General features: G+C 39.1%; 3 protein-coding genes across 6 annotated transcripts in view; all 3 read left to right on the top strand.

The window, feature by feature from the left end:
- LOC107175322 (putative UPF0481 protein At3g02645) overlaps positions 1-27773 on the top strand; it is a 114647-nt gene that overhangs the window by 16910 nt on the left and 69964 nt on the right. The gene's annotated exons all lie outside the window — the stretch shown is intronic.
- On the top strand, positions 161-2011 carry LOC102627671 (putative UPF0481 protein At3g02645). Of its 4 annotated transcripts, XM_006481724.4 has the most exons (3): positions 161-350; positions 489-663; positions 778-2011. In XM_006481724.4, exons 2-3 carry the CDS (start codon positions 499-501, stop codon positions 1816-1818), a joined length of 1206 nt encoding a protein of 401 aa, XP_006481787.1. In that variant the 5' UTR covers positions 161-350; positions 489-498; the 3' UTR covers positions 1819-2011. The 4 variants fall into 4 exon arrangements, with proteins under 4 accessions (XP_006481787.1, XP_052299574.1, XP_006481786.1 ...); XM_052443614.1 differs by having other exon boundaries at positions 474-2011; XM_006481723.4 differs by having other exon boundaries at positions 162-350; positions 489-2011.
- On the top strand, positions 8545-11455 carry LOC107177514 (uncharacterized). The gene is made up of 3 exons (XM_015531376.3): positions 8545-8724; positions 8920-9090; positions 9901-11455. The coding sequence occupies exon 3, from the start codon at positions 10229-10231 to the stop codon at positions 11246-11248; it is 1020 nt and encodes a 339-aa protein (XP_015386862.3). The 5' UTR covers positions 8545-8724; positions 8920-9090; positions 9901-10228; the 3' UTR covers positions 11249-11455.

Raw genomic sequence — 27773 nt, 5'->3', positions numbered from 1 at the left:
TAATTTCTTACTGCCAAATTAAAAGTACGTGGGACGCCGTTGTCGGGGAGGAAGACTTTTCGTCCATGGATTCGAAATCTTTGATCAGCTGACAGCTGTTCACATGGCATTGACTCACCTCTCAAGTCTTCCAAAACTACAAATGATAGAAATAATTAACACCACTTGATTTGTACTCGTACAATCAACAAGCAGAAGTGTGATAAATATATTATAGCTGAACTGGAAGAGAAGACATTATCAAAAAGACAGAGATCGAGAGAAGCAACATGTATACATCCGGAATCCAATCCGGCGCTCTCAACCACATCAGTATTTGCTTCCGTCCAGCAAATTAAACTATTGAGCAGGTAGGCTCATGCTCAAATTTCAAAGATTGTATTAACTATTTCTTATAGTTTAATAGAATTATATATGTTTTGCTTTTAAGGGTTGATTTTATTACAGAAGGACGTCGTTTAATTTATTACTAGTTGTTGTATATATAGGACTTAAAACATGGAGGTGGAAAGGAATGACTTGATAAGATTTGATTCCCTTAAAGTACACAAAGAGTGGCTAATTGACGAGGAGCAGGAAAACTTGGAGCCTCAACCTGAGTGCTGTATTTACAGGGTTCCTAAAGCTCTCCGCAAAGCAAATGAAGAAGCTTACACTCCTCAGGTAATTTCGATAGGCCCTCTTCATTATGGTAAAAAAGAATTAGCTTATATGGAAAAGCAAAAAATTAGATTTAGAAGAGAATTTAGTAAACGAATCACTCCAGAGATATGGCAGGAAATGGTAGGCTTCTTACAGCATCACGAGCAACATATTCGCCATTGTTACGAAGAAACGAGTAATCTTAAAAAACTTGAGTTTATAACAATGATTCTCTATGACGCTGTCTTTATCATCGAGCTCTTTTTGAGAAGCTTTGAGTGGCGTATACGTATTAGAAGCTTGCCTCCGTATAAACCACTATTGAGAACTACTATTCGGTATGACTTGTTACTGCTTGAAAATCAGCTACCGTACTTCGTCCTGGAAGAGTTATATGAGATAGCCTTCCCGAACAATACTAATAATCCTTCCTTGCTTATTCTATCTTGTCAATACTTCCGGGATTCTTTGTTCAATGAAGACAATATATTAAATCTTTCAAATTTCGAGGCTGAAGTTAAACATTTCACGGATTTGAAGAGACATCTTTTAACATATACATACTTAAGACCGCAGTCTAGAGGAGTAACTCCAGATTTACCTTGTGCAATCAAACTGCAAGAGTCAGGAGTGAAATTCAAGCAGCATGTTCAAGGAAAATGCTTGATTGATATAAATTTTGATAAAAAGGAAAAGCTAGGCATCCCATTCTCATGGTTGAAATTGAAAGTACACGAGCTGCAAATTCCACCCATTAATATATACGACCAAACGGAATCCGTGTTTCGAAACTTGATGGCTTTGGAACAGTGCCACTATCCGCATGAAACCCTTGTCTGCAATTATATCAATCTGGTGGATGCTCTTATCAACAATGAAGAAGATGTCAATTTGCTCGTTGAAGCAGGGATTATATCTATTCACGTGGGCAACAATGCTAAAGTAGCAAATCTGTTCAACAAACTTGGGGATTATATCATTTTAGACTGTTCCTGTTACTGTGACATTTTCAGGGATCTGAAAGCACACTACGACAATCCTTGGAACCATGCAATGGCAACCTTGAAAAGAGTTTATTTTAACAATCTTTGGAGAAGCACTGGAACTGTTGCTGCCATTCTGCTCCTAGTCCTCACTTTGGTACAAGCCATATGTTCTATTCTCCAAGTTGTCTGATTGTATTTACTATCTGTATTAGAAGTTTCTCTTTGCACTGTAATTTTCCAAATTGCTTGTAAGTTTGTTTGTAATAGATTGAAGCAGCAGTCACAGACATGGGTCGATGAGCCAAAAATCTCTAAGGCTTATTAAAATTACAAAATTATTATTCCCAAAGTGTGAGCACTGAGCACAACGCAAATCTTTTTCACTTGTTCTGGCTCTGCAGCGGCCAGCGCTGAGCTCTTTTTCTTATTGGGCTCTTTTTATGTTACACAAATCTTGCATTCCACTCCCCCATAACAAGTCTTTTTCAGAATAAGGATCGGACTATCAGAGCAGCCAACTAGTTAAATATGGAGAGATGCTTTTCACAGCTCTTTAATATTCTTTATAAAAATCTATTTTTGTAATATTGTTATTACATAAAAGGATAAAAATACGAATTTAATTAAACCAAAATGTCTTCACGCCTATAAATCATAAACCCAAATGTTTTTTAAATCCTAATTTATGATCCAATTAAATTTTTTAAAATTCAAAAAATTACGGATAAGTACGTTTACAATTTAATTAATTTCTTCAAGATAATTTAATTAAAAATCTATTATAATTATTTTGTTCTCTTTATAATTTTCACCAAGGAAAGTATGAATATCAAAGTTATTACTAGCCCTCGCCCTTCCCTAGCCCTCGAACATTCCAGTTTAAGAGTTTCACGGCTGTCGGCGGGGCTGCCTCGCAACCACCGCCGATATCTCATTTGCCCCGTCGTGCATCTCCTCCCTAGCTTCCCTCTGTTGAAAATGGGCCATCTTCTAGAAATGTTGAAAATGGGCCGAAATACTTGAAGAGGAAAATGGAAAAAGAAATGTTTGAAGAAGAAAAGGAGGAACACGGTTTTGACTTTCTTGGCCATCATTTTGCTATAAATAGAAGTGCAAATGAAGAGCTTAAGTATTCCATTCAGAGAGCAATTTAGCAGTTGAGAGAGCTTGAATTTATGAGCTCTTGTTATAGTGATTTAGAGAGTTTGGGTGTATTGGGGTTTTGGGAAGTGAGCTAAAATACTACAATACTTGTAACTCCTTTTCACTAGTAAAATATTTCCTTCTGTCTTCGCCCGTGGACGTAGGCTAAAAGCTGAATCACGTAATTTTCTAGTGTCCTCTATTGTGTTTGTTCTTTATTTTTCTTCCAATTTAACTTTAGCTGCGTGTCTGCTTCACCCACCAATTTTCTAACAATGGTATCAGAGCTATTGGTTGTATTTTTGGAGTCGGGTACTATTCACGTAAGGGTACTATTCACGTATACGGTACTGTTCACGTATACGGTACTATTCACGTGAAACGATGGGAGCGATCCAAGAATTTTGCGGTGCAAAGCAGGGAATAGTGGTGTGAGTAAAACAACTGTGTGGTTTTGTACATGTTTAGGAAAGTTCTGTCACAAAAGCGATAAGAGCTTAAGGAGTCTGGGTTTTAAGTGGGACCATTGTGACCCCTCCAATCTTTCCTGGGAACTTTCCTGGTGTGCATTCTCACACATACTCATAACTATTCAATGTGGTATACTAGCTTGTGTGCAGTATTTATCAACAGAATGGCGGCAAAGTATGAAATTGAGAAATTTAACGGAAATAATTTTTCGTTGTGGAAAATGAAGATGAAAGTTGTATTGAGGAAAAATAATTGCTTGGCAGCAATTGAAGAAATGCCCATGGAGATAACTGATGACAAGTGGAACGAGATAGATGGCAACGCCATTTCTGATCTACACTTGGCACTTGCAAACGGAGTATTATCCAGTGTGTCAGAGAAAAACACAGCGAAGGAAATATGGGATACTCTCACAAAATTGTACGAGGCCAAGTCACTACACAACAAAATCTTCTTAAAGAGGAAACTCTATACTCTTCGAATGGCGGAATCTACAATGGTGACCGACCACATCAACACCTTGAAGACTCTATTTTCACAACTCACAACGTTGGGTCATAATATAGAGGAGAATGAACGTGCAGAGCTTCTACTTCAAAGTCTACCAGATTCGTATGATCAACTCATCATCAACCTAACGAACAACAATCCAGTGGACAGTCTAGTTTTCAACGATGTTGCAGCCTCCGTATTAAATGAGGAGAGCAGGCGGAAAAATAAGGAAAACAGACAAGCAAGTTCGCAGCAAGCGGAGGCGCTATCGGTGACGAGAGGGAGATCAACAGAACGTGGCCCCAGTGGGAGTCAAAATCATGGTAGATCAAAATCCAGAAGTAAGAAGAATGTTAAATGCTACAACTGTGGCAAGAAAGGGCACGTCAAGAAAGAGTGTTGGAGTAACCAGAAGATAAGAGAGGGCAAAGAACCTGAGTCATCAAATGCTCAGGGTTGTGTAGCAAGTACCTCGAATGATGGCGAAATACTCTACAGTGAGGCAACAACTGTTTCAGAAGGCAGAAAACGATTGTCTGATGTCTGGCTTATAGACTCATGAGCTACCTGGCACATGACCTCTCGGAGAGAATGGTTCCACACATATGAACCTATCTCAGGAGGATCTGTATATATGGGAGATGATTATGCCTTGGAAATCGCTGGTATTGGTACTATCAAAATGAAAATGTTTGATGGTACAATTCACACAATTGGGGAGGTACGACATGTCAACGGCCTGAAGAAAAATCTATTGTCTTTGGGACAAATAGACAATCATTGGTGCAAAACTCATGTGGAGAATGGAATTATGAAGATTGTTAAAGGAGCGCTTGTATTGATGAAGGCAGAAAAGATCGGTGCTAATCTATTCATGCTTAAAGGAGAAACACTACAGGAGGCTGATGCGTGTGTCGCGTCAAATGGAGAAAAATCAACGATGATGTGGCATCTCAAACTTGGTCACATGTCAGAACAAGGTTTGAAAATTCTCTTTGAACGAAAATTGCTTCCGGGGCTCAAATCGGTAAGTTTACCATTTTGCGAGCATTGTGTTACAAGTAAGCAGCATAGATTAAAATTCAATAGATCTATTGCTAGAAGTAAATGCATTCTATACTTGATTCATTCTGATGTTTGGGAATCACCGGATATATCCATGGGAGGTGCAAAGTACATGGTGACTTTCATTGATGATTATTCCAGAAGATGTTGGGTGTATCCAATTAAGAAAAAGTCAGATGTATTTTCAGTGTTTAAAGAATACAAAGCGCGGGTGAAACTTGAATATGGTAAAAAGATCAAGTGCTTGAGGACAGATAATGGTGGAGAGTATACAGACGACGAGTTTCTTGCTTTCTGTAAGCAAGAAGGTATTCAGAGGCAATTCACGGTGGCATACACTCCTCAATAAAATGGAGTGCAGAGCGGATGAACAGAACTCTTACAGAACGGATAAGAGTTATGTTGAGAACTGCTGGTCTACCCAATTCATTTTGGGCAGAAGCAGCCAAAACTACCTGTTATATATTAAATCGATCACCATCTACAGCAATTGGGCTGAAGACAGCGATGGAGATGTGGACTGGAAAGCCAGCTGATTATTCCTACCTACATGCATTTGGATGTCCTGTGTACGTGATGTACAATGCCCAAGAAAGAACAAAGCTGGATCCAAAATCTAGAAGATGTATCTTCTTGGGGTATGTTGATGGAGTAAAGGGGTATCGTCTGTGGGACCCTACTGCCCATAAGATCGTCATCAGCAGAGATGTTATCTTTATAGAAGATCAACTGCAAATGAAAGATGGAGATGATGGCACTGTAAAAGAAAAGTCAGAGACTGTGCCGGTATATGTCGAAAATAATCCAGAAGATTCAGATTCTTCTGAAGCAGCACCAGAGCACAAAGAATAAGAACCAGTCGAGTCCGAGGCTCCAGAATTTTGTCGGTCAACTCGTGAGAGACGACCGCCAACGTGGCACTCGGAGTATGTCACAGATCAATGTTGCATACTGTCTTCTAACAGAGGATGGAGAGCCTTCAACTTTCCATGAAGCTTTAAACAGCTCAGATGTTGCTTTGTGGATGACAGCAATGCAGGAAGAAATTGAAGCTCTACACAATAACAAGACATGAGAACTTGTACCACTACCATGTGGAATAAAAGCCATTGAAAACAAATGGGTCTACAAGATCAAACGTGATGGCAATGACCAAGTGGAGCGGTATCGTGCGAGATTGGTGGTAAAATGATATGCTCAGAAAGAAGGTATTGACTTCAACGAGATATTTTCTCTGGTGGTTCGACTCACAACAGTCAGAATAGTCTTGGCAATGTGTGCTACATTTGACCTACATCTAGAGCAGTTAGATGTTAAAACTGCATTTCTTCATGGAGAACTTGAAGAAGAAATTTATATGCTCCAACCAGAAGGTTTTGCAGAAACAAGAAAGGAGAACTTGGTTTGCAAGTTGAACAAATCTTTATACGGTCTCAAACAGACGCTGAGGTGTTGGTATAAGAGATTTGATTCCTTCATCATGAGCCTTGGATACAACAGACTCAGTTCAGACCATTGTGCATATTACAAGAGGTTTGAAGACAATGGTTTTATTATTTTGGTGTTGTATGTGGATGACATGTTGGTAGTAGATCCCAACAAAGATCGAATCCAAGAATTGAAGGCACAGTTGGCTAGGGAGTTTGAAATGAAGGACTTGGGACCAACAAACAAGATTCTAGGGATGCAAATTCACCGAGACAGAAATAATAGGAAGATTTGGCTTTCACAGAAGAATTACTTGAAGAAAATCTTATGACGCTTCAACATGCAAGATTGTAAGTCAATTTCTACCCCAGTTCCTGTTAATTTCAAATTATCCTCAAGTATGTGTCCTAGCAATGAAGCAGAGAGGAGGGAGATATCTCGAGTACCATATGCATCAGCAGTGGGAAGTTTAATGTTCGCTATAATATGTACAACACCAGACATTGCACAAGCAGTGGGAGCAGTCAGTCGATACATGGCGAATCCTAGTGGAGAGCATTGGATAGCTGTGAAGAGGATTCTGAGATACATCAGAGGAACCTCAGATGTTGCATTATGTTATGGAGGATCAGAATTTACTGTCAGGGGCTATATGGATTCAGATTTTGCAGGAGACCTTGATAAAAGGAAATCCACTACTGGTTATGTGTTTACACTTGCGGGAGCAGCTATAAGCTGGGTTTCGAAATTGCAGACCGTTATGGCATTATCTACAACAGAAGCAGAATACATGGCAGCTACACAAGCTTGCAAGGAAGCTATTTGGATACAAAGTTTATTGGAGGAGCTCGGGCACAAACAACAGAAAATTCATGTGTTTTGTGACAGTCAGAGTGCCTTGCACATTGCAAGGAATCCAGCCTTTCATTCCAGGACAAAGCACATAGGAGTTCAGTATCACTTCGTTCGAGAAGTAGTGGAAGATGGAAGTGTGGATTTACAGAAAATCCATACGAAAGAGAACCTAGCAGATGTTTTGACCAAGCCGATAAATACTGATAAGTTTGTCTGGAGTAGATCCTCTTGTGGCCTAGCAGAAACGTAAACAACATGATTATGGCGAAGTAGAAAGGACGGTGTGGAGATTGATTGTTTTTCAATCTAATCTCCAAGTGGGAGAAATGTTGAAAATGGGCCGAAATGCTTGAAGAGGAAAATGGAAAAAGAAATGTTTGAAGAAGAAAATGAGGAACACGGTTTTGAAAAGGAGGAACACGGTTTTGACTTTCTTGGCCATCATTTTGCTATAAATAGAAGTGCAAATGAAGAGCTTAAGTATTCCATTCAGAGAGCAATTTAGCAGTTGAGAGAGAGTTTAGAGAGCTCGAATTTATGAGCTCTTGTTATAGTGATTTAGAGAGTTTGGGTGTATTGGGGTTTTGGGAAGTGAGCTAAAATACTACAATACTTGTAACTCCTTTTCACTAGTAAAATATTTCCTTCTGTCTTCGCCCGTAGACGTAGGCTAAAAGCTGAATCACGTAATTTTCTAGTGTTCTCTATTGTGTTTGTTCTTTATTTTTCTTCCAATTTAACTTTAGCTGTGTGTCTGCTTCACCCACCAATTTCCTAACACCCTCTGCTCATTTTCGAAAGTCAGTTTTGAAGTTATGTTTTTGCTCTCTGGCATTGAGGTGAGTGATATGCTTTAGATGCGCTAATCATTTTGCATTTCTTTGTTTTTGGGCTTTCCCACTCCATAACACTGCACGGTTGTTTCGGTTTGACGAGTCCCTCACTTATCTCCATCGTGGCTTCTGCTTTTCGGGCTTGGCACTTCCACTTCTTTTTCTTCGGCTTTGTTTCCTCCATTCTCTGCCCATTGTCTATTTCCTCAACTTCCGATTCAACTTGGGCTGAAATCTCATATGGTTTATGTTGGTGGCCCATACCCATTATAACCCCATTCTCTCCCCACTTGAAATCTCCCGCGTTTTGCTTTGCTGGAGACTTTGCTTTTTCAAGTTTTTCTCCTTGTAGATTTGTTTCCCTCCCTTCTCCCTTCCCGCCCTTAGTTCCCGCTCTGGTAACCACATCCCGAGGGACTTTTCCATCCGCAGCTACTTTTTTGTGTTCATTGCCTTTTGCCACTAGCCCTCTATAGCCTGACACCTCTTGCATTAATTGCTCCTCACCTGGCCCATTGCTCCCCTAGGGTTGTCGTTAATTGTGGGATGAAGACTTAATTTTCTTAACTAATATAGTCCATGATTTGGAATCTTTACAGCTGTTAACATTGCATTGACTCTTCACTAATTGCCGTTGACTGCGATGTATTACATATAGGCTTCGCCTATAAGTAGCGCAACTGCAAGAGAAGAGACATCGTCAAAACACAAAAGAGAGAAGTGAAATAATTAAATAACATCGATATCTAAGTCCGGTGCTCTCAACCGCATCAGTATTTGTTTACGACTCCGTCCAGAAGATTATTCAGGTAGCCTCCTGGTGTTCAAATTTCAATCACTGCAAATTTGTAATTAACTGCTTGCACATGTTTTTCTTATTGAGTCGTAATTCTAGAATTGTTTATGGAAACGTACTCACATGGTTTATCAATGTTAAGTTCAGTGGCAGTCTGCAATGTTTTCTGTTGAGGTTTGATTCCATCTGTTCGTTACTACTTACATAGGACTTGAAACAACTTTTCAAAATGGAAAGGGAAAACTCAACATTTGGTTTCATCGAAGAACTCAAGGAGCCGCTAATTGGCAAGGAGGAAACCTTGGAGCCGCTAGGTAGATCATCTGAGGATTCCAGTAGCGGATGGGTTTCTCAAGTTGTCCGTGCTCCCACTCGTAAGGTAATTTCACTCAGCCTATATATATATATATATATATATATATATATAACTCCTGAGATCATATGAGAGAAAATTTGTGACCTTCATACAAAATCACGAACAATATATGCGCAATTGTAATGAAGAGACGTCGAAGCTCCAAAAACTTGAGTTTATAATACGATGCTGTCTTTGTCATTGAACTCTTTATCAATACAATTTTGAATGTAAAAGTATTTTAGCTTCTTAGCTCTCAAAAAATGAGAAGCAATATTCATATTTTTTAGTCTAAATATATATATGTATAATCAATACACTTTCAAAATTTGGTATCCCCTAAATTTTAACAACTCTATAATATTATTATTTTTACTAAATAAAAATTTTAAAATATCAAGAGATAAATTTTTTTCACAGCTTGTAACAACTAAAATAAAATGAAATACTATTATTTCTTCTAAAAATGCTTAAAGCATTATTTTAACAAAAAGTTACTTCTATCCATCTTAAACCAAGCCTTCCATAACTCCATTCAATTTTTTTTAATCAAATTAACTATAAATATCATCTTGGGTCTTTTAATGATTTTGTCGGGTGGTATGAGACACCTATTTCTATAAGGAATTATTTGCTTGAGGACCCTTGGGTCTTCCTAACTATCAATTTATGTAAACGATCTTGTAATTCTTTGCTCTCTCTCTCTCTCTCTCAAATAAATTTTAGTATCATTCATATAAAAACATATGCATACACACCAGCTTTAATTTTAGCTTTAATCTCCTGAAAATTATTTTTATTATAAATAACCGATGTTAAATTTGTTATATTTAGGACTTTGAGACGGAAAAGAACAAGTCAATATCAATTGATTTGGTTGGAGAACGAAAAGAGTTGATAATTCACGTCGATGAGAACTTAGAGCCCCAATCAGAGTGTTGCATTTATAGGGTCCCTAGAGCGCTCCGCAAAAAGAATAAAGAAGCCTACACTCCGACGGCAATATCAATAGGTCCACTGCATCATGGTAAAGACAAATTTGCTGATATGGAGAAGCAGAAAATAAGATATATAATAGAATTTGATAAAAGAATTAGACCGGAGAAATGGCAACAACTTGCAAACTTCACAGAGGAAAACGAAAAAAGAATCCGTAATAGTTATGAAGAAAACTCTAAGCTCGAAAAACCTGAGTTTGATTCTATATGATGCTGTGTTTATCATTGAACTCTTCTTTAGATGGTGTTCTGCAAAGAAAAGTGATGATTTTCTAATAGATAGAGCATGCCTAGCAAACGCTGTCCGGTTGGACTTGCAATTACTCGAAAACCAGCTTCCGTTCTTCGTCCTCGATGGATTACATAAATTAGCCTCCCCCTATCTTGACCCCGAAAACGACGATCGTTCCTTCATTGCACTTTCTTGTGAGTTCTTTAGAGATTGTAAGGCCGGTGAAGAAATAAATGATAAAGCGGAAGATATATTACACTTCACTCATTTGAGCAGATATTTTAAGACGAGGAAGTACCCAAAAAAGTCCCCAGAACCAGAAGAAGAGAAGAGAGATTTACCTTGTGCAGCCAAACTGCAAGGGTCAGCAGTGCAGGGAGATTTACCTTGTGCAGCCAAACTGCAAGGGTCAGGAGTGCAGTTTAAGGGTATTATTGAAGAAGCAAGCTTGCTTGACATAAACTTTAAAGAGAGAAAACGGTTAGGGATTCCGTGCTTGAAAGTAGCTGAGCTGCAAATTCCACGCATTGAAGTAGATGACTGCACGGAAAGCTTGATGCGAAATTTGATGGCCTTGGAGCAGTGTCACTATCCACGGGAAACAATTGTATGCAATTACGTTGACTTCATGGATACGCTTATCAACACAGACGAAGATGTGGATAAGCTTGCTGAAGCGGGAATTATATCCAATTCTCTGGGCGGAAGTGCTAGAATAGCAAAGATGTTTAATGACCTTTGCCTAGAAATTACTTTAGATGGCTCCAATTACGCTGGAACTATCGAGAAGCTGAAAAATCACTACGTCGACTCTTGGAACCACGCAAAGGCAACCCTTAAAAGGACTTACTTCAGCAATCTTTGGAAAGGAACTGGGACTGTTGCTGCGCTTCTGCTCCTTGTTTTCAATCTTATACAAGCCATATGGTCGATCATATCTGCATTTTCGTGATTTCCAATTTGTATAATTAGAAGGTGTGCTTTTTAATACTAGTATGTACTTTTGCTTTCACGCTTGAACTACTTGGGTCTTCTAATACTATAAATAAGGTTATGTATTTTCCGGGAAATACGTTCAACCATTTCCATTTGCAGGGTCTTTTCTGGCATTTGAATTTGAACTCAAAACGAAATCACTTTGATTTCCGGAAATAAGCATTGTTATTGTTTTTATTCTTTTATCACATCTTTTTTTGGAAAATAAAAAGTCGTGTGAAGTGAAATTATTGAAAATTGGTGCTTTTTAAGAAAACGATCGATATCCATAAAATAGTTCTAGGATCTTTTACATTCCTTACAATCTTCCACTGGGTCAAATCAAATCGAGGAATTTCCACAAACAACTTCCGTGCATCTTCTCTAAATCCCTGTTTGCTTTGCACATGACTAGCTATCGATCCCACAACAAAACTCCATGTTTTCAGATGCTACACTCATGTTGGTGCAACTTTGGAGACTTTGCCCATGACTAGTGTCTGTGACTGTGAAATTGTAATCCAAGAAGAAGGATTTAGAGATCGTTTTCTTTGGCGCCAACAGAAATAGTTTAGAGAGTGGTTTAGGGCGCTTTCAAACTTTTAATCGCCACGTCTAATTTGTACTCCGGTGTAAAGCTTGATTTAGTACAGCTTTTTAAGTAGGGTTTATTTAATTAAAGTTTTTATTAGTAGAGTTTTTGTAAATAGATATTTTATTTAAAAAAATTTAGTTGTTTGGTTGTCAATAAGAGCTTTTGTTAAAAATTTATGAAATTATTTTAATCGACAAACTTTTTAAAGTTTTGTTATGAAAATATAAAATAAGATTGTTAAATAAATAGAAGATATTTTAAATATTTTAACATTTAAAAATAACTTTTCAACTTCTACTCCCAAAATCTTAGAATTTAAGCTTTTGCTAGTAGAGATAAAATAGCTTATTTAAGCTTCAAAAACTCTATTAAAAAAATAACCAAATAATAACAAAAATTATGATAAGAGCTTATGAGATTAAATATGTGCTTATAGTCATTACATAAGTGTCTATTTAGTATAACTTATTTAAGAGGCATAAGTGTTTAATTTATCTTATAAACACTTTTTAAAAAATTTTATGGTGTTTGGTTATTTTTTTAACTGTGTTTTTTTTAGCTTAAATAAACTAATTTACCTCTACTAGTAAAAGCTTAAAATTTGAGCTTTTAAGAGTAGAGGTTAGAGAGCTCTTCTAAAAAATATATAATATCTAAAATATCCTTGACATATTTCATTAATTACATAATACATTATTTTGTATAAACCTTACCCAACGAAAATTGTTACCGCCACTTCACTTTTTCTCTCTATTTTTTTTTTAAAAAAGCCAGCATTTTAATTTTGCAATCTCTACACATACTCAACACTTGAGAGAGCAATCATAGTTATAGCCAACATTTTTTGTGAGGAGCATGCCAGGTAATTTTGATAGTTTTATTTGTTTGGGAGAATACATCAATGATACAATTTTTAATTTTGAAAATTAAAGAAATGATTGAACTAATTTTTTCTTATTAATTGATAGCTTGGATAATGCATTTTGTTACATGTTATATAATTATGAATACATATCTTTTTTGGTAATTTAATTACACAAAAGCACTTTTAGTTTTACACAATTAAATAATTTAATGATTCAAAAGAATTTTTTTAATTGGCAGCCAAACACCTAATGACTTTTTGTCTAAAAGCTCTGTTGGTATAAGCTCTACTTCTATAAGCTCTATTGTTATAAACTCTATTTAATAAGCTGTATCAAATGAAATCTACGTCATATCAAACAGGTACTAAAAGTCTATACTATCGTCGTTGGTTTAGAACTTCTAGATGTCATGTCGGACGTGTGTATGATATGCGGATGTTATGTCGTTTCTTAATAGACGACATGTCATCTTTCATAAAAATAGCAAGTAGTTAAACTTCATAGGACAACTTATCCGAAACTGTAATGCGGAGAGGTGTAAGCTTAAAGAACATGAGTTTTTAACAATAATGATCTTTTATAAGCTTCGAACAGGTTCCAATAACCACAATTAGCAAAATATTTCGTGGGTTTAATTACGTCGAGCGGTCAATTACCGCAAGAGCAGGAGTGAAGTTCAATTAAGGAGAATGCTTACTTACCATAGACAGGATTCGTAAAGAAGCTAATATGGATCCCGTACTGCTTGAAAGTTGTTGAAGCATCAGTTGCGAATTCAAAGTGCTCTATTACAGGACAGCAAGGAATGCTGGATGCGAAACCCGATGGCCTTGGAGCAGTGTCGCTATCCACTGGAACCCTGTGTAAGCAATTATATTCTGCTAATAGATATGCTTATAGACTCTGAAGAAGATTTCAATTTAATTTGCCTGTTCCAAGCAGCAATTATATCCCATAAAATGGGCGACGCTGCTAATTAAATGCAAACTTGTTTAACAAACACGGCGAGCACATTTGTTTACGTGCTTCCAGTTGGCGAGATATTTTCAGGAGTCTTAGAGCACACTATGATAATCCTCGGAATCAACCTTTAAAAGGGCTTACTTCACCGATCTCCAAAGAGGGACTAGGGTGAATACTCCCCCCCCCCCCCCCCCCCCCCCCCCCACAAAAAAAAAAAATTGGTTTACCGAGAACTAAATTGTATAACAACAAGGTGTGAAAACTAAGAATTTTATAAATTATATCATAAGTTTACCGAGATTATTTTAACAAATTTAATTGGGCTAAATTAAATAATAGCAAAACTATAAATATGAATCATGGTATGCTTTTATTTTTTTAATTAGAGTCTGGCTTTTATAGTTCTCAAAGTTAAATTTTAAATTTTATGAGTTTATGGGACTATTTTTATAAATTTAACTAAAGCTACTTAAATATATTTAACGTGGACAAATTAGTAACTCAAGTAACTTTCTGTTTAATTTTTTTAAAATTATTTTCTGCAATAGGGACTTGAGCCGCCACCGGACAAGAGTGGATCTGCCTCTAGACTGTGTGCTCCTTAAATCAGTATAATCAATTTTTATCACGCAAAATAATAGAATTCACTTAATTCAACTAGCTTTTTCTTGAATTGTTCAAATGGTTTGTATATCATATACATAGGTCAATTTTATGTTTACTGTTGCCAACATTAAAAAATATCGACTATTTTTATTTTTATTATAATTTTAATTTGTTATGATATACTTAAATGTATTATTGAGATCAGACCTCAACTAAAACCAAATATGCACCTCAATCGCTATAATCTCAAAGTATTTCTTTATTGTTGTCGGCCTTGTATTCTATTTCCATTTGTTCACAAGCATTTTGACTCCGTATTTAAACAATTTTTTTTTTAAAGTCAACCAACAGAGACCTGTTTATATATTGAGAAAAAGCCCAAAACATTTTTTTTTTTTCAATTGTTGTCGCTGCTTGTCAATTTCCGCAATTCTTCGCAATGCCGTGAAGACTTCTCTAATAGAATTCACTTAATTTACCCCTAAACTAGGAAGTCTTCTCAGGCTATATTTGGGGTAAATGCAGAGAAGACTTCCCAGGCTATGCTATAACATGATTAATAGTTAATACAAGCAGGGTATATATTGGTATACACCTAACTGAAAGTATAGATTCATCTTCTGCGCTTCTTTTATGTAAAACATAGGTGGTAATCAATGGCGATTAGGTAAGAGTTATAAAGTAATTAAATCATAATCATATACCAATTGATGGGCATCAAGAGAGTATCCTCGCATGGGATTGGAACCACTGGACCATGTATGGATCAATTATATCGTTAGTTGCCCGATTAATAAGTCTTTGACTATTGCTATTTATTTATATCTTATTGAATGTATTGTTGATCATTCCTCCATTCTATATGTTATTCGTGTTCAGAATATTTCACTTAATTAACATTGACCTAAATTAGTCTCTGTTTAAGTAGAAGAAAAAGTAGACAGGGACGACTAACTAGGTAGTTATATCCAGCTGTAGGGCCTAAAAGAGAATTTATATATATATATATATATATATATATATATATATATATATTACGTGTAAGCTTTGAGAGAATTGTTAAAGAAATTAAAGAATATTTCAATACTCTCAAGTTAGCGAAATTGTTAATCAGGAAACAATCAAAGTCAAGGAAATTGGTAGAACAGATTTGATTGAGAATATATGAGCTGTGTAGTATTAAAATGGCAAGCAGTCAAGTCAAGTATCAAATTTATAATTACATAGATAAAAAAGTACAGCAAAGGGAGACCCTCCAATACAGCAATTACACAAATCAATCACACAACTTCCAGAACAGAGCATATTGTCACGGGATGAGTGTTTTGCGCAGCTAACCCGTGCGGCACTTAGACAACTTTGCCGAACGTTGCTAAGTAAGCCTAGAGCTTCTCGAACTAGAGAAGAGAGCAATTGAGCCAAAGAAGAGAACTTGTATTGCACAAAGAGAGAATACAATGCTTGAGTTGCTTACAATGCTTGTTGTTGTGATTGTTGGATACAAATGCCTAATGTCATCCCATATTTATAGGGGAGGCTTGCCAAGCTCTAGAGATTCTAGAAAATTATACCATTTCCTAGCTATTTACATGTGCTGGAATTGTAAGGAGAATTCTAGAGTATTTACAAGCTCATGTGCTAGAGTTGCCTAGAATGTTCCGGAATTGGGCCAAGCTAGCACTCTTGGCCTTGTGTTGGCTCTCTAGCCCGAAATTGTGGGCAATTAGGCTAGCGAATTGGGCGGTCCGCAACATCCTCCCCCACCTAAGCTCGTGGCATCCTCGTCTCGCTCTCGTGCTTAAAGCTAGGGATGGCAAAAATCCCCACGGGGATGGGTACCCTCGGGGATTTTCCCCATTCGGGGAGGGTACGGGGATAATTTTATACCCAATTTTTTTTTCGGGGAGGGGACGGGGAAAATTTTTTACCCAACTTTTTATTCGGGGAGGGGACGGGGATGAGGTGGAATCCCCATCCCCTACCCATTTCCCCATTTTAATTTTTAATTTTATTTTTATTTTTAAAATTACTAATAAATAAATAACAAAATTATAAATATTGTTAAAAATAATAAATATCAAAATAGTTGTATGTTGGGAAAGTGGTCACCCTTTGCCGGGAATTAGTTGAAGAGTATTAATTGAAGTTTTCACCAACTGTTTATTGCTTTGATTATACTGGTAGTAGTTCTTCTACTAGATCTACAGGGGATTCTTATAAGAAAGCAACCAAATGGATGACAGGTTTTAATGATTATGTAAACAATGGAGATTGTGCAGTTGTTGCAGATGAATTAGATTCATATTTGGATGAGAAAGTTATATCTCGGATGGAAGATTTTAATTTTTTGAGTTGGTGGAAGACAAATGCTAATAGGTATCCTACATTAGCTCGAATTGCTAGAGATATTTTGGTAATTCCAATTACAACAGTTGCTTCTGAATCAGCTTTTAACACTAGCGGTAGAGTTGTGAGCTCATACCATAACAAACTTCATCCAAGCACATTGGAGGCCTTAATGTGCTGTCAAAGTTGGTTACGAGCTTACAATAGCGGTATGAGTTTATTTTAATATGATTAATTTAAAATCGAAAATAAAAAATGTATTAGACTATTAATTATTCGGGGACCGGGGACCCTCGGGGATCCCCTGTTATTATTCGGGGAGGGGATGGGGATTCTCTCAAGCAATTTTGACGGGGACGGGGAGGGGACGGGGACATATGCAAAACATCGGGGATGGGTATGGGGAGATTGGTCCCCTCCCCTCCCCTCCCCATTGCCATCCCTACTTAAAGCGTTGGATGTGCTCAGCGAATTGCCATAAATCATCTTCACGTTGCCAAGTGGCTTCGCTTTCGGGGAGGTTTTTCCACTTCACCAAGTACTCACTATGTGCTAGCACGCCCCTCCTCGAAACCTTGCGGTCCGCAATGATGTAGTCCACATCTTTGTCGAACGCGGTGACAACAATAGTTGGCGCGTGCCTCGATTCTCCGCGACTTGGTTCTCCCATGTCTTCGTGATATGGCTTGAGAAGGCTCACATGGCAGACCGGATGGATCTTGAGTCTTGGCAGAAGTTGGAGTTGATACGAGACGTTGCCCACACGTTGAACAACTCGGAAGGGTCCCTCGTAGCGCCTCACTAACCCCTTGTGAACTTTCCGCAAAGTCTTGAATTGTTGGGGTAGGAGTTTGATCATGACTTGATCACTTTCCTTGTACTCAACATGTCGTCTCCTTGTATCCGCCCATTTCTTCATTTTCCTCTCCGCTTCCTCATGCCATTCGCGGGCAAGCTTGTGTGCCACGGGGCTTTTCCCTCTGTAAGTCGAGGCTATGGCGTTGGGGGTCATGGGCTGGAATCCCATGATGATCTCGAATGGACTCTTGCTCGTAGCCTCACTTCCCTGCAAATTATAAGAAAATTGGGCGATGTGAAGTAGTTTCGCCCAATCCCGCTGATGAGCGCTCACATAATGCCTCAAGTACATCTCGAGGAGGCTATTGATGAGCTCGGTCTGCCCATCCGTTTGTGGGTGGAAGCTTGTCGAGAACTTGAGATCGGTCCCCAACATCTTGAAGAGCTCCGTCCAAAAACGCCCAGTGAACCGAGGGTCTCGGTCGCTCACAATGCTCTTCGGAACTCTTCAAAGCTTCACAATGTGCTTGACAAATAGGCGGGATGCCTCATCCGCTTTGCAATCGACTGATGCGGCAATGAATGTGACATACTTTTTGTATCAGTCGACAACGACCATGATGCTTCCGCAACCTTCGGACTTGGGCAGCGATGTGATGAAGTCCATGGAGACACTTTCCCACGGCCTTGTTGCTAGTGGTAGCGGCTTCAACAATCCCGTTGGAAGTTGATGATCCACATTGTCTTGTTGGCACACAAGACAAGTTCGCACATATGCCTCGATGTTATCCCTCATGGACAAGTGCGGTGGTGCGCTCGATTCCTGGGTGACCAGCCCACTTGGAGTCGTGGCACTCCTTGATAACTTCCTTCCGCAAGTTTCCCCACTTTGGCACGAACAGCCGATCTCCCTTGGTGAGGAGGATGCCTTCCTCTTGTCAAAAGCGCATTGTCTTTCCCTCGAGCACCTTCTCCAGCAAATCCTTCGCTAGCGGATCTTGTTGGAGGCCTTCCTTGATGCGTGAGACAAGGTCGGACTTCGGTTGGCTCATGCTAAGTGTTGCCAATTCTGCCTTGCGGCTTAGAGCGTCCGCAACGACATTGGCTTTCCCCGGTTTGTACTCGAGCCGATAGTCAAACTCCGCTAGGAAATCTTGCCACCGTGCTTGCTTCGGACTCAACTTCTTTTGAGTTTGAAAGTAGCTCGTCGCTACGTTGTCCGTCATGATTGTGAAGTGTGAGCCAAGCAAGTAATGTCGCCACACTCTTAGACAATGGATGATGGCTGTCATCTCCTTCTCTTGCACCGTGTAACGACGTTCCGTGTCATTTAGCTTTCGACTTTCGAACGCTATTGGGTGGCCATTTTACATAAGGACTCCACCTATGGCAAAATCTGAGGCATCCGTTTGAACTTCGAAGGGCTTGGTATGGTTCGGAAGATCGAGGATTGGTTCCTCCGAAATTGCCTTCTTCAACTCCTCGAATGCACGTTGGCACTCTTCGGACCAATGCCACGTTCTGTTTTTCTTGAGCATATCCGTCAAGGGTGCCGCCTTGGCTGAATAGCCCTTGATGAAACGTCGGTAGTAATTCACCAACCCAAGGAATGAGCGAAGCTCGGGCACTTTCAAGGGAGGTTCCCATTCGAGGATGACCTTCACTTTGGCATTCTCCATCATGAGCTTCCCGCCTGCAATCTTATGGCCAAGGAACTCCACTTCTTGTTGGGCAAACGAGCACTTCTCCAACTTGAGGAAGAACCTGTTGTCTCGGAGTACTTGGAGGACTTGTCGCAAGTGTTGGGCATGATCCTCGAGTGTGGTGCTATACACCACTATGTCGTCCAAGTAAACGACCACGAAGCGGTCGAGAAAAGGTTGGAGCACCTTGTTCATGAGCGTGCAAAATGTGGCGGGTGTATTAGTAAGGCCAAAAGGCATCACAAGGAATTCGAAAGACCCGTACCTTGTTGTGCATGATGTCTTCGGTTCGTCTCCCTTGGCGATGCGCACTTGGTAGTACCCGGAGGGCAAGTCAAGTTTGGTAAAGTACCGTGCTTTGCCAAGTTGGTCAAACAAGTCCACGATCAAAGGAATCGGATACTTGTTCTTAATGGTGATCTTGTTGAGCGCTCTATAGTCGATACACATCCGCAGCGATCCATCCTTTTTCTTTTGGAAGAGCACGGGTGCACAGAATGGGGCCTTTGAGGGGCGAATATAGCCTGCGTCCAGCAAGTCTTTGAGTTGTCTCCGCAACTCCTCTAATTCGGGTGGCGCCATGCGGTAGGGCGCCAAGGCTGGTGGCTTCACGCCTTATTCCAGCTCGATCGCATGATCTACCTCTCGTCGAGGTGGGAGCTTCTTCGGAAGTTCTGGAGGCATCACGTCCTTGTACTCATCGAGGACGGCTTGAATTCGCGGAGGGACTTGGCTTGGCGATGTTCTGCTATTTCCTTCCTCGTTTAATTCCCGGATGGAGACCAAGAAGCTTGGGTCCTTCTTGAAAGCCTTTTTGAATTGCATGGCGGAGAGTGTCTTCTCCTCGGACTTGCCTTGTTCCGTAGGAACCATGCATGCTTTACTCCCGTCGAGGATGCTTAGGGAGTTTGTAGCGGGCAGCGGGAAGGCATGGACTTGGTCGAAGAATTCCATGCCGAGGACCATCTTGAAGTCGTCCATGGGCACGATGGAGAAATCAAGCTTTCCGCTCCATGTACCGAGTGTTAAATGCACGCCTTGTGCAATTCCCGCAATTGGCTTAGCGGGTGAGTTTACTGCCTTCATTGTGCCTCCTTCCTTGGTGGCCTTGAGGCTTAAGCGCTTGGCCTCGTTTACGGACACGAAATTGTGCATTGCTCCCGTGTCTAGCAGCGCACGAATGGACTGACCGTTTACCTTTGCGCTTACATACATGAGCCCTTTCTTGACGAGTGAGGGCTGTTGGCGATTGAGTGCGCCGAGGCGTTGGAGAGAACCCATGCTGAGTTGGGGTTCCTCCATGGACATTGTGGGGTTGCTCTTGAGTTGGGCAGCAAGAGCATTAAGCGACCTCTTCTCGGACAGTCGGGTACCCAATGAGGACCATTGCATATGAAGCATGGACTTCGCGGCTTTGGTGCCTCCTTCTTGCCCTCCGATTTTCCTTGCCCGCTCTTGTTGCTAGGCGGCTTTTTCTGCCCCCAATCTTTGCGGTTGTTGCCATTGTCCTTGCGACTCTCTCCCCCACCTTTGCCTTGGTTGGCCTTTTTGTCTTTGGATTGGGTAGAGTATTCAGTGAGCGACTCCGCAACGGCTATGGCGTCGTCAAGTGTCTGAACGCCACGCCTATCAAGTTCGGTCTTGGCCCAATCCTTGAGGTCATCTTGGAAGTAGAATAGTGAATCCTTGTTGGACATGTCGCTTATCTCTAACATGAGGGTAGTGAACTCGTTGATGTAGTCCCGAATGCTACCCGTTTGCTTGAGGCGACGTAAGCGCGCTCGCGCTTCCTTCTCTGCATTGCTTGGGGCGAACTGCTTTCGGAGTTCTTGCTTGAAGTCGGCCCAAGTGTCGATGGCGCAAATGCCCTTACCCATCTCGCCATGCTTGCGACGCCACCATAGTTGTGCAGCGCCTCTAAGATAGGTGGGTGCAGTGCCCACTTTCGATGCCTCATCTCGTACACCCATGGCATCGAAATATTGATCAAGCCCAAATAGGAAGTTGTCCACAATGGTGGCATTTCGTGTGCCATCGTATGTGTCGGGCTTTGGCACGTCAATGCGGCGCGCATCACTCGAGTTTGCGGAAGCTGGACTAGCGGAGAGTGTGCGCTTGTGCCATGCCCAGTCCGAGCGGACTTCATCCACTTCCGCACGGACAGCACGTAGTTCATTCTGAACAAAACTACGAAGTTTGAGCAACTCATCATGAAAAGAACGAAACTCACCTCGGAGAGTGTTCGCTTGCTCTTGGATGAGAGCTTTTGTTGCCACCGTGAACTCGACGTATTTCCCTTCGAGACCGTCCACTCGTTTCTCCAATCCCTCGAGGCTATCTTGAGCGGCGGACAGAGCGATTTCGAGAGTAGTCACACGAGGCTCCAACGCATCCACGGATGGGGCCTTGGACTTGCCGCGAGTCTTGCCTTGGGCGCGTTCTCCCTCTTGGCTGTGGCTTGGTTCCAGTGGAACATCCACACCAACAACACCCTCTTGTGCTGGATTCGAAGGGTTGGCCATTGCTCGTGAGCTAATTTGCGTGCGTGCAAACCTTAGCTCTGATACCACTTGTCACGGGATGAGTGTTTTGCGCAGCTAACCCGTGCGGCACTTAGACAACTTTGCCGAACATTGCTAAGTAAGCCTAGAGCTTCTCGAACTAGAGAAGAGAGCAATTGAGCCAAAGAAGAGAACTTGTATTGCACAAAGAGAGAATACAATGCTTGAGTTGCTTACAATGCTTGTTGTTGTGATTGTCGGATACAAATGCCTAATGCCATCCCATATTTATAGGGGAGGCTTGCCAAGCTCTAGAGATTCTAGAGAATTTTACCATTTCCTAGTTATTTACATGTGCTAGAATTGTAAGGAGAATTCTAGAGTATTTACAAGCTCATGTGCTAGAGTTGCCTAGAATGTTCCGGAATTGGGTCAAGCTAGCACTCTTGGCCTTGTGTTGGCTCTCTAGCCCGAAATTGTGGGCAATTGGGCTAGCGAATTGGGCGGTCCGCAACAATATGGTTTGTATCAAAGTGAGCAAAATGAGCATAATCGCAGCGACAGTTCCAGTTCCCCTCCAAAGATTGGTGAAGTGAACCCTTTTCAAGTCTGCCTTACCATGGTTCCAAGTAGAGATGGCAAAAGTGCGGGTCGGGTCCGGGTTTGGGGCTGCCCGGGATCGACCCGCATGTCACACATAACTACCCGGATCCGGACCGTACCCAGATTTTTTCTATGCGGGCCGGGTATATACCTGGCACTATCCGGGCACGGGCTTTTTTCCGGGTTTTCTCTACCCGCATTTCCAAAGCTGCTTGTATCATGCTTGTTAATTGCCCAGTTCTCAACCATTGTTTTCAATTACAAGAACTCGCTGATTAAAAAGAACTGCGAGAAAGATTTAATTTTCATTTATGCAATGATTAGAAGATGCAACATCCACAAATCTAGTGAACAACGTGGATCAAGAGAGGCCTGATGTGGTCTTAATTTTTTTTTCTTTTAAACTGCAAAAGAATGAATAAAACCCAAATTCAATTTTTAACCCCCACCACTTCAGAATTCAAAAGGTTACTTTAAAATTGATATAAAATTATAACCAACCAAGCGACAATTTACAAGAAGCCAACGCGAAAAATGCAATATTCTAATAAAATTATATTTAACTTAAACCGAAGAATAAATAGTCAAAACAAAACCAATTTAAGTTTTTTTTTCAAAAAAAAAATTATGATACAATATTCTTTGCATCTCTGCCTATCAAACAACATCCTATCCTCAACTTGGTACACTAAACATAATGGATGCAACAACACTGCTGTAGTTCTGCACTGGAAGTCTGGAAATAAAAATGCAGCCATGCTTCAAAACTGCATCGGTGCTTTGCGATAAATGAAAAGAGTTGACCGAGGAAGGTAAGAGGTTCGTGGAGGGAGAGGGGCGGTCAAAACTGCATCGGTGCCGGTGGGTGGTGGCTGCTGGTGGAGAGACGGCAAGAGGTGTTGCGTTTGCGAGATTTCAATGTGTGTTGCATTTGCGATTTAGGGTTTGGTTTGGGGGGCAATTGGGCAAAGCAAAATGTATTTTGCTTTTATATTTTCCTCTCTTTTTTTTACTTAATAAAAAATCGGGCATGGATCCGGGTTCCGGGTTCTTGGTGCTGTGACCGGACTCGTGCCCGGAAGTAGCCGGGTATTAAAAATCAATGTCCGGATCCGCTTTTTCCATGCATCCGGTCCGAATAAAACCCGGACCGCATACGTCGGGTCCGGGCCGGATCCGGTCCGGGCGGGTTTTTCTGCCATCTCTAGTTCCAAGGACTATCATAGTGTCTTTCAGATCCTTGATGATGTCATTTTAATGAGTGGAAGGAGTGATCGAAATTTGTTGGCGGAGTGCATTAAACATCTTCGCTATTCTTGCTCTTTCGCCCATATTATTGGATGTAATCCCTACTTCAACAAGCAAATTTACATCTTCTTCGGTGTCGATAGGGATATCCATTAGATCACTATAATTGGGCACGAGGGTTTTGTCCGGATAGTGACACTGGTCCAAGGCCACCAAGTTCCACATCTAGCATTCCGTGGTGTTACTTCAATCCGTGGAATCTGCAGCTCGTCAAATTTCAAGAACGGGATCCGGAGCTTCTTCTTTACAAATCTTACGTCAAGGATGCATTCTCCTTCAGTGCCATTAAACTTCATTCCTGACTCTTGCAATTTGAAAGCACAAGGTAAATCTCTGATACATTCTATGGATTGTGGATCTAGGTACTTGATTGTAACAAAATATCTACCCAAATCGGTCAAGTGTTTAACTTCGATCGCAACTTCGACATATATTTCATCATCGGACTTACCTTGACTTAAGAACAGAGAAGAAAGCAAAATGAAGGAAAGATAACCCTTTCCAGTGCCTAGGTTTGGGAACGCCAAGTTGTATAATCCATCCACAACGAGGAATGGAATCTGATTTCAAGTAATATCAAGTCCAGCCAAATAGTGGCTAAAATGCCTGGTCTATCTAGCAGAAAATCACTTTCATTTCTATATTTTCTCAAAAAGAGTTCAACGATAAACACAACATCATATAGAATCATGGTTATGAACTCAAGTTTTTCGAGCGTAGAGTTTTCTTCATAACTATTGCGGAATTTTTTTTCGTTTTCCTCTATGAAGTTTATAACTTGTTGCCATTTCTCAGGTGTAATTCTTTTACAATATTCTCTTTTATATCTTATTTTCTGCTTTTCCTTATCAGCCAATTCGTCTTTACCGTGTTGGAGCGGGCCTATTGATATCACCCTGGGAGGGTGGGCTTCTTCATTAATTTGGCGGAGATCTGTAGGGACCCTGTAAGTACAACGCTTTGCTCGGGGCTCCAAGTTTTCACCAACGTCAATTATCAACTCTTTTCGTTCTTCAATGGCAACAATTGTTATTGAATTATTCATTCCACCTCGAAGTTTCAAGTCGTAAACATAACAAAACAGAAAATATGGTGATTAGTAACATATTCATAGATTAAACTCTCAAAGTGATAATCAGATCAGAATTATATGCATTAGGATGTAAAATCGAACGGATAATGGTATTTCCAATCTTATATCCGCTAATTTTTTGGATTCAAGCATCATTCCTGGAAGAAAGAAATTAAATTACATAGAGTAAAATGAAACAAATACATTCTGAATGAACCTGTAAATATAAATATAGTGGCCGGGAGGAGATGATCGAGAGTGCTGCAGCCCTATCTCCTTCTCCCTCTTTATTCGAGAAGTTGAAATTAAGAAATCATGGTCGCATCACTATATATTCTATCTATTTTAGGAGACTGCTAATCAAACACGTGATGATTGTGAAAATATTTTGCAAAAAATCTTATTTCACTGGGGTATGAAAAGAGTTTATTGTAGAATAAAAGAAGGCACTTTTAGAAGTGATCAAAATTTTCATTTATTCCTATCGGGTGTATTTAGAAAAGAGGATTTCAAAGGATTATTGAGGGGTGATAATAGCTCCACTCTATGTTTAATTTTGTAAGAGTAGTTTTATTTGGCTTTCAACTTATCTTATTAACCCCCATTTTTCTCATTTTAAATTGAAATGTCTAAAATACCCATAAAAATTAGGGATGGCAATGGATTGGATCTGACCCAAGATCTTCGTGATCCAAATCCAATCAGATCGGATTTGGGTTGGTTTAAAATGAATTTGGATCATATTTGAATATCGATGTGCAGATCTAAGACGGATCTGGAGCAGGTCTGGATCTATCTTAATATCTAAATCCATATCCATATCCACTCATCTTTTTTTTATTTTATTTTAAAAGTTTCTTAACAATTATGGAATTATAATGATAATAAATTTTATTCACAGCGTATTAGTGATATTTACTATGTATTTAAACTCTTAAAACTTAAATGTTAGTTTTGTAAATTTAAAGGTCAGCCAGCCCCAAAGTATGTACATGCTGTTGGGAAAATATGCTCTTTAAAAGCATATGTGTTTATTTAATTGTAATAAATAATTTTTCTGATTAATAAAATAAATGAGGTATTTTATTCAAATATCTTAATTGCATTAATATTTGTATTAAAGTCCATTTAATCATATTATATGTATTTATGTGATCACCATGTGGATTCACAGAAGACATAAATACAAGTTATCTTATGATTAAATAAATTTAGTTCACAGTTGATAAATAAAGTTGGGCACTTTATTTAGGTATAGACTGTAATAAATTCATTGAATGATTTGTCTTAATCATGTATGAATTTATTGATGTAGTACGACTACATTGAACAGGATCACATATGAGATTTAATTAACTTTCTAATAATTGTCAGACTTATTAAATCTCATAGGCGTTGATTTTACTGTAATCTTAATCTTGAGTTAATTATGATTTCATGATTGTAATTGTTATTCCATTTGAGTTACTAATGGACACGACACATCCTTGTAGTCAAGATTACCCGGTATCTTGATGGGAGCAATTATGAGTATTGGAGTTATGGATTAACAATATAGAATTTGTACAACACATCTCTTGATGGATTTTCGGCACTTGATCATAGAATTCTCTAGCCAAAGTGTGTCAACATATTTAGTATGTTGAAAATGATCATTAGAGAAAACCAGTAAGGATCAAGGAATAAGATGTTATTAAATTGATTGGACCGTTGAGATATCAATTTAATTAACGATGTGGCACAAAGGATTGTGCAGTAAAGAAATCAATGTGGCTTGGGACGAATTATTATTCGAGCATACAATTATGGAAGTCAATTCCAATCTTTTAGTGGAGTAGATTTGGAATTAAATAATTGGGCTAGTTTAATTATAGGCCTAATTATTGTAGCCACTATTGTATGTTCCCAAATGATCTCCGGGTTAGCTCATTTAATTGATTGCACCACTACTGGACTAATAAGTAAGATAACTAGCTATTTAGGTCAAAAGCCTAAATATATCATTTAGTGGGAAGCTTCATTTAATTAACTTTTGTGTAAGGGGCCTTATGTTATTTTACAAAGTGGGTCCCCTATTGAAAAAGCAAATAACGTGGGTTTTATTTTTTAGATTATTTGGAGCCTATGGTTTTCACTAAAGGGTGATATAAAAAGCTTATTTTTCTCTAAAAGAAAAGAGAGCAGCCACTTTATACAGATCGGAGAATAAGATTTTTCTCTTTATTGTTGAGAGAAAAGTTTTCTCGTGCTAGTTGTTTTGGTAGTGATAAAGGCGCCTACACGTCAAGTGCAGATCGAACCTGAGTCATAACCTGGAAGATCATTGGTGACAGTTCGTGATCTAATAAGCGTGGTGGTGACGGATCGTGATCTAACAGGAGTGGTGGTGGCGGATCGTGATCTAGGAGCCTAAATCACTTCAGCGGAAAAAGCCAACTCGGATTTTCAAGGTACGATTTCTAGAATACAAATTCTTATATATTATATGAGAGCGATCTTCAAAAGGTTTTAAAAAAAATTAAAAACCTAATTTTTCCCCAACACATGCAATATTCAAATTGCAAGCCAAGTAATACAACTTAACAATTTATTTTATTATATTGGTCAAATAATTTTTAAGGAATATAGTTGTTCATATATTAAGTCAAATATGGTCATAATATAAATAATAAAGCATTGAATATAAATCATATTTAATTTATATGTCATTATCTAATGTTGTAGAAATGAGGGTGGGTGTGTCGTGGATATTAGAATGATGAAGGAGATAATAGAATATTATATTGATCTTACTCCTGCAATTATTTTTTAAGGATATTTTATTAACTTTCTTATTTGTTGTTTTGGTGTAAAATTATAAGTTACAATATTTATTATATTTTTTAGAAAAATTATATAATTTATTTGTTATCAATACATTTTAGCCTTCAATTTTCATTCTAAAAAATTATTACTTTTTTATTGTTGAGTTTTAGAATTCATGGCAGATATAGAACATATTTTAATTTTAATTTTTTTTTCGGATTTAGAGTAGATATAGATATTTATTTCTTTTTTTTATCTGGATATGGAGCGAAAAATATGGATTCATAACAGATCTGGAGCAGATACGGATTTTGATTTTTATTATGGATCTATATC

This window comes from Citrus sinensis, chromosome 6, assembly GCF_022201045.2.
Source record: "Citrus sinensis cultivar Valencia sweet orange chromosome 6, DVS_A1.0, whole genome shotgun sequence".
NCBI classification, from domain to species: Eukaryota; Viridiplantae; Streptophyta; class Magnoliopsida; order Sapindales; family Rutaceae; genus Citrus; species Citrus sinensis.
The sequence above is the reverse complement of the archived record's forward strand: the minus strand, read 5'-3'. Positions and strand labels throughout refer to the sequence as shown.

Excerpts from the sequence above, each read along its gene's own strand:
- LOC102627671 (XM_052443614.1), top strand. The coding sequence starts at position 499 with ATGGAGGTGGAAAGGAATGACTTGATAAGATTTGATTCCCTTAAAGTA.
- LOC107177514 (XM_015531376.3), top strand. The coding sequence starts at position 10,229 with ATGAAGAAAACTCTAAGCTCGAAAAACCTGAGTTTGATTCTATATGAT.